Source organism: Bipolaris zeicola (assembly GCF_000523435.1).
Source record: "Bipolaris zeicola 26-R-13 unplaced genomic scaffold scaffold_480, whole genome shotgun sequence".
Taxonomy (NCBI): Eukaryota; Fungi; Ascomycota; class Dothideomycetes; order Pleosporales; family Pleosporaceae; genus Bipolaris; species Bipolaris zeicola.
In genome coordinates, this window is record NW_006912529.1 from 795 (window position 1) to 7,654 (window position 6,860).

A 6,860-nucleotide genomic window follows, 5' to 3' on the forward strand; every position below is an offset into this window, starting at 1 on the left:
AGATATGATTCCAACTGTTCAATTATGGGGAAAAGCCTTGGTTAAGCGATGGTTCAAAGTAATTTTGCATTGCGGTACTCGGGCCCAATGGTTCGTTCCGAAAATTTCAAGAAATTGCCCGCGCGTTGCACGGGCCTCCCACCCCAAGGGAAATGCCCACCCCAAGGGCATCACTTAGATATAACATAATACCAACTCTACCACAACATTAGATAATCAAAATCTATTTCAGCAAAACGTTTCGCAATATGCCAAAGAGTAATTTTTCAGCTTTAAAGTATAGAGAAGAGGTGGCGTTATACAAAGAGCACGCGGCAAAGCTTCACAGTCACCAGAAGCCAAACATCAGCTCTTATGCAAAAACCCACAACTTAGGCTATAAACGTCTCCTCCGCGCCTATAAGAACGCGCCTACGCGCAGCGATAAAAAGCCAACCAATTATCGGCTGAATGACGCCCAAGATCTTGCCCTTGAGCGCTACCTTAACGCAATCAATGCTATCGGCTTCGGTATACATCACCGCATGATCGCGCAACAAGCCTACGCGTTGCTTCAAGAGTCGTACATGGGACCAGACGAATCACCGACGCCACTAGGTCATAACTGGGCTCGACGCTGGCTACAGAGGCATCCAAAGTACCGCCGCGTTAGGAGTAAGCCGATGGAAGTACAGCGTATGCTGGCACAACAGCCTGACGCGTTGCGCCATTGGTTCGAGCAGCTTCAAGCTACTATAGAGAAACTTGGCGTACAACCTAGCGATATGTACAATATGGATGAGACTGGTTGTCGGATTGGCGTTGCAAGCAGCCAGTATGTATACAGTGCTGGCGGCCGGCAAGTCTTTATTGCCAACGCTAATAACCGCGAGCTTATTACCCTTGTTGAATGCGTCTGTTCTACTGACTTTGCAATTGAACCAATGGTTATTATTAAAGCAGCAACAATTATGGAGCAGTGGGTAGTCGATCTGCCTGATAACTACCTTATTGCAATCTCAGAGAGTGGCTATAGCAACGATCAGCTTGCGCTCGCCTGGTTGAAGCGATTTGATCGCCGAACGAAGCAGCGGTCTACTGGCGCGTGGCGATTACTATTAGTAGACGGACACGGCTCTCACTCAACTAGAGAGTTCATTCAATACGCTGAGCAGCAGTATATACAGCTCTTTGCGCTACCACCGCACACTACGCACCTTCTCCAACCGCTTGACGTTGGCTGCTTTCAACCACTCAAGTGGTACCACGGCCGCTGCTTAGAGTGGGCGTCTCGCACTGGCTCAAAAGATATTAACAAGGCAGACTTTCTAGCAACTCTTGCTGAGATCCGGCGTCTTACCTTCACGCGCACTACTATACAGAGCGGCTGGCGGTGAACTGGTCTTGCTCCGTGGAAACTAGAGCTTGTACTTGACCAGTTGCAGCTACTCGACACGGACAGCGAGTACGAGCGCGCTACACCACCACCAGTTCAGTTGCGACAGACGACACCGTGTATACAAAGCTCTTCGCCGTCTTTAGGCTCATCTCCATCATGCCTACTACCGCTACAGCGCTTCACACAAGTTCGGATAGCGCTACAGGGTGAGCAATTGAGCGCGCGCCGACGACGACGGCGCGCGCAAGGAGACCGCGATGAGCTTGACTGGGACACAACACCAGAGCCAGAGAACCCACGACCTGGCGACGCTGCATGGGTTACACCAAAAACCGTTCGCCAGATTCAAGCGCAAGAGCCCTTCGTCTACACTGTGCTTCGTGAGCACCTCCCACGCGACGTCGCTGCCAACGTTATTAAACACTAACGTGGTGTCTCAGCAATTGCGCGCATCGCAGAGGGCTTACAGCGCGAGCTACACCATACAGAGGCAGCGCAACTTGCCAAAGGCGAGCGCCGTCGTCGTAAACGCCGTGCTCTTGAAGCAGGTGGTGGACCTATCTACTCGCAAGACGCGCGCTCAATGGTACAACGCCGCCAGGTTAATAACGTCGCCCGCTTACAACAAGAGCTTACTACAAGATCACTTCATGAAGTAACAGTTATTGCTAATAAATAGAAGCGTATACGGCCTACAATACGGAACCAGGGCAAGAAATACCTTAAGCGCGCAGCTAGTGGCGTTATAATAATGTGTGATGTTACGCGCTGGCAGTACGCCATCAACAACCATAATTATAATACTAAGGCGCAATATAAATTACAGCGCGTACAAGAGAGTCGCAGCGTTAAGTATAATGAGAGCGTACTCACAACTGATAATACACAAGCAGCAGAAGTAGCTGCGGCGGTCCGCTACCAAGTCAGCCCATACCGGCTGCTCTGCCAGCTCTCTCAACACCAGGATGACAGCAGCGATAATAATGCAGCAAATGAGGAAGACGAGCTACTATATCCATACTAAAGCGATTCTCCTTGACCAAAAATTGAGTCGCAACAGTCACTTTTGAGCTCAATAATACAAGATGAGATAGCTAGCTGCGTAGGCAGTAGTGACTATGATCGCGACTACAACAGCGACGTATATAGTGGCTGTAGTCAAAATGACTAGGGAGCGTCTTAAAATATAGCTTCGAGAATTAGTAAATCATTCTGTCTAGAATTCTGATATAAATACAGCAAAATTTGCGACTAAAGTATTTTATTGCCCTTAGGGTGGGTATTTCCCTTGGGGTGGGCGGGCCGTGCAACGCACGGCCAATTTTTTTGAAATTTTCGGAACCAACCATTGGGCCCGAGTAGTGCTAATAAAAAGAAGCTTGATATTCCTAGTCCCTACCTGTTCACTACGAATTTGTTCTTGCGCGACGCCCAACCCTTCACAGACGGGGCGCAGCTGGTCCGATTTCGTACCGTTCATGGTTCCTCTCTGATAGAATGCAGGTCAGATAGCTAGCAATATGCTCCTCCCGCCTATGCGGCGCACCATTAGCACAGCCTTTATTTCTCTCGCTGCTCAAAATGCTGTTTTCATGCCATGGGGTTGAGCGTTAAAGGTCCTGTATGAGATATTATCGTCAGAAGTCGCAGTCTCTATAGCGTCCTTTGCTAGCGAAATGGTTTTGCAAACAGAGTTGCGTTTTAGAAAATGGTTGCGAGCAATGAGCCAAGTTTCTGCCTTGCCAGCGTTGGAGGACAGCGCTACTCGGTGATGTTCTACTACTACTATTAGTATAACCAAAGACTCCTCAAAATACACGTCGCGTCTAGTATTGGAGGCAAAATTGATCGCCCAATTGCGTACACCCTTAAGCAAAGATATGAATTGTTCTTAGATGACATCGTTTGTAATTTAGACGCCTGAATGAAGCGCGCTTAATGTCTTTTTCCTTCTGTGGTTCGTAACCTGATCATTTGATAGTAGTGTACCTATGCAGACTGGGAACCCGTGCACGCTGTGGCTATCACTGTGGCTGTCATCTGGCCTTGACTGCCCCCAAACACCTTGAACAAGGCAGCTTTGTAACATTTTCAGCCGTCTTAACTTCGACGCACCATAACTCCATAACTATGGATCTGATTCAGGAAGCGGCTGAATATTGGGAATCGAGTGAAGCTGGGGATAAGTCTTCGTATTGTTAAGTCGTAGAAATGTTCAATGTTGACTGAACGACGCTGTCACGGTGGCGTCAAGGCGCGCGAGCGACAGTTACTCAACCCACAACGGGAGTGTGAGCTTGTGCTATACATAGAAAAATGCGCAAGAAGAGACTTGCCATCTATAAGAGAAATGATACAAAAATTCGCGACGACGATAGTGAAGTTGGAGGTTTCCCACAGCTCGGTTACGCGGTTTCTTCATTGGCACGCCGACGAGCTTACCATCAGATGGAGCCCTAGGACCGATTGCGATAGGTACCAATCTGACTCACCGTTCAAGTATAAATTATACTTTGACATGCTTCACCCGAGGATGCAAGAGCACGAAGTTGAAGAGCGCAACACGTACAATGTGGATGAGAGAGGCTTCGCTGTTGGTGTCGCAAAACGCGGCAGACGTGTCTTCTCTAAGGCCTTACTAGGTCCCAAATAAGTCATACAAGATGTAAATCGTGAATGGGTAATGCTGCTGGTTTGCATATGCGCTTCCAGAGAGTCATTGCCGCCTGCTCTTGTCTACCATGGCTCCTTTGGGATTCAATCGGGCTGAGTGGACGCTGTAGAGGTTGGTAAACACAAAGTTTTCTTCTCAATCTCAAAATTGGTATGGAGCAACAGCAACGTAGGTTTGGCATGGCTTGAGCAGGTATTTGAGCGCTTCATGAAGCTTAAAGCACGACGCAGTTACAGACTTCTTATCCTTGACAGCCACGGTAGCCATCTCACGACCGATTTCATAGATTTTTGCAACGAAAATTGCATCCTCTTAGCCGTTATCCTACCCATTCAACCCATAGCTTACAGCCACTCGATGTGGTGCTCTTCGGGCCTGAAGAGCTGGCTGCTGCCCGGGCGCTCAAAAAGCAGCAACGCGACGCTACAAACGCAGAAAAATCTCCCGATAGAGAAAACAATAGTGAAGAAAAGCCTCGCGTAGCTCTGTAAGTAATTCGGCAAAGCGTCGTCGCACTGTGGCTGCACGAAGTGGTGCTAACGCTGAACCGCCGACTGCGTCTCCCCCATCTAAAATCACTACTACTAGTAGGCGCGGGCGCAGCAGCCGGTTACCAGCCAAATATGAATAGCATAATTGATGCATAAGGCGCTATATAGGCATATAACTTCTAGAAAATCTCGCGACAACAACTTTTATACGGGCGTCTACAGCTTCATTTGTACTCTAGGCTGGAACCTGTTCACTCTCAGATGCAAGCCTAACCTCGATCATAGCTGTACCAGACTCTTCCAGCCTTTTGACGTTTTCAATGTAGAGTTTTGGATCGGCTTGCTTAATCAAACTCAGAAACTCCGGTAAAGTACGCTCTTTGCCACCGAATAATGTCATCATGTCAACATCATAAAACACTGATGACATCGAAGGGAGCTTATCGTCCACGATTTGATCGCAGATCAAGATCCGACTATGTTCTGGATCCATAGCAGGAACAGTCTGTCTCAAAATCTTGATACATGCCGCGTCCGGCCAGTCATGGAAAATGTGACGGAATAAATAGGCCGCAGCTCCTGATAGATTGAAAATTGTGTCAGTTTCAATGTTCTACAAGTTCTAGAAAGCAAGAGTGAAATTGGAAATTGGGTGAGATACCTTGGACTGGCTGAGGGTTAAAGAAGTCGTGTTCTTGAAAACTCAGAGCTGATGCTGAAGAACTTCCATTCTCAACAGGATTCTCCTCGGATTCGTTAAGTGGTGGATTGACAACCGATTGTCTATCCTGGACAATGCACTGCAGCCGTGCTTCAGAATGACAGGCAAGAATTTGTCGGCTTACTTGACCGAGACCGCCACCAACATCGACTATCATCCCTCCATCTTTGACAAGGCTTTCGAATGGATAGAGGTTCGGTATGTCACTCAGATTGTTAATAGTAACGGCCTTCATTGCTTGGTCAAAGCGTTCGCCACGTTTGTTATCGGTGTCCATGAACTCCCAAAAACTTTCCATACTCCCAAATGCTAAGTTAAAACCGTTGATATCTCCAGGAATCGGCTCGTGATAATCGTTGAGTCTTAGTGCATCTGGCTGTCGGCTTGCTGATCGAAACCCCTCATCCAAACGATGTAAAAGAAGAGCTCGCATGGCTGGTTCTTGCATTGTCCGCGAAATGGGCGTGTGGCAATATACGTTTGGTTCGGGTTCTGCAAAGACGTACTTGGTCATGACCACGCGCATAACTCGCACAATCAATGCTGGATCAGCACCAACTGCTTTAGCCAACTGCTGTGCCGACTTCAACTCATTTTTCTTAATCTGCTGCTCAATGCCAAGATCAAGGACGACTTTTAAACAGGAACAAAAATGGAACTTCAAGCTGTTAGCGTTTGCTGTATATAGATGGACGATGATTATGTGATTTCGCTAAAGAAGTTTATGGTATGAAATATTGGAAATACCTGGAGAGAGTCTAATAGAAGACTTGTGGCTGGGTCTTGAGTCATAGCCAATAATCTCTGTGCAAGCTCAACGACCCTGTTCTTCTCCTGAATGATTTCCTGGTTAGATGACTGCATAATCTTCCACCCCCCAAGCGATGACGAAGGCCCTGCAATGTGCTTTTGCCGTAAGTGCTGGCCGTAGGCCATGATGGCTCCCATTAACTCTTTTCCTAGATTTTCGTACTCGCATATCTGATGACTATCTGTACAGCTATCTGAATCTTGGAAGTAACGCGTCATTGAAAGCTGTAACCGTGACAAGTGCGAGTGTTGAGAATGCTAAGGGTAGGAATATCTTTGACAAGTAATTCTAATTCGAGAAGACTCCAAACGCAGGATGGATTTGTCGAGAGATTGTGTCGTTCTTTCACAGAAGTCTATTTCACAGGGATTTATAAAATATAATACGATAAAACTGTAGAAACAGCTTAAGTCTAGAATGAGTTTAAATGTTAAGTGATCGTCATAGACTTTCATGATGTGTACAAGGATTTCCGGCTGCTGTGCGCTAATTCTTACCGGCTGTTTAGGTATAAGCAGCTCAAGATATTGCCTCAGTGATCCGACAAGTGCCGTCTCCTGACAATCTCACAAGGCGCTAGATGATGAACTAGTACTAACCAGAATGGCCTCGGATCGACGGTATTCGACCCTGCTACGGCAAAAGGCTGAATTATTGTGCGCTATACACAGACTCTAGGTCAACCGGTAAAAGCGGAAACAGAGCCCGAGGTCTTACTCGGCCCCAACGGTTCCAGATGGAAAATTTCAAAAAAATTGGCCGTGCGTTGCACGGCCCGCCCACCC

At 47.4% G+C, this 6,860-nt stretch overlaps 3 protein-coding genes across 3 annotated transcripts; 2 read left to right on the top strand and 1 right to left on the bottom strand.

Moving 5' to 3' along the window:
• Positions 1-248: 248 nt before the first annotated feature.
• Positions 249-641, top strand: COCCADRAFT_112679 (uncharacterized protein; the record flags this gene model as incomplete). Its single annotated transcript, XM_007720443.1, has 1 exon — positions 249-641. A coding segment is annotated over one exon (393 nt), but the record flags the coding sequence as incomplete, so codon positions are not given.
• A 2,955-nt stretch (positions 642-3,596) lies between these two features.
• Positions 3,597-4,031, top strand: COCCADRAFT_112674 (uncharacterized protein; the record flags this gene model as incomplete). Its single annotated transcript, XM_007720444.1, has 1 exon — positions 3,597-4,031. The coding sequence occupies one exon, from the start codon at positions 3,597-3,599 to the stop codon at positions 4,029-4,031; it is 435 nt and encodes a 144-aa protein (XP_007718634.1).
• A 747-nt stretch (positions 4,032-4,778) lies between these two features.
• On the bottom strand, positions 4,779-6,293 carry COCCADRAFT_112680 (uncharacterized protein; the record flags this gene model as incomplete). The annotated part of the gene is made up of 3 exons (XM_007720445.1): positions 4,779-5,122; positions 5,205-5,922; positions 6,084-6,293. The coding sequence occupies 3 exons, from the start codon at positions 6,291-6,293 to the stop codon at positions 4,779-4,781; spliced, it is 1,272 nt and encodes a 423-aa protein (XP_007718635.1).
• Positions 6,294-6,860: the final 567 nt, after the last annotated feature.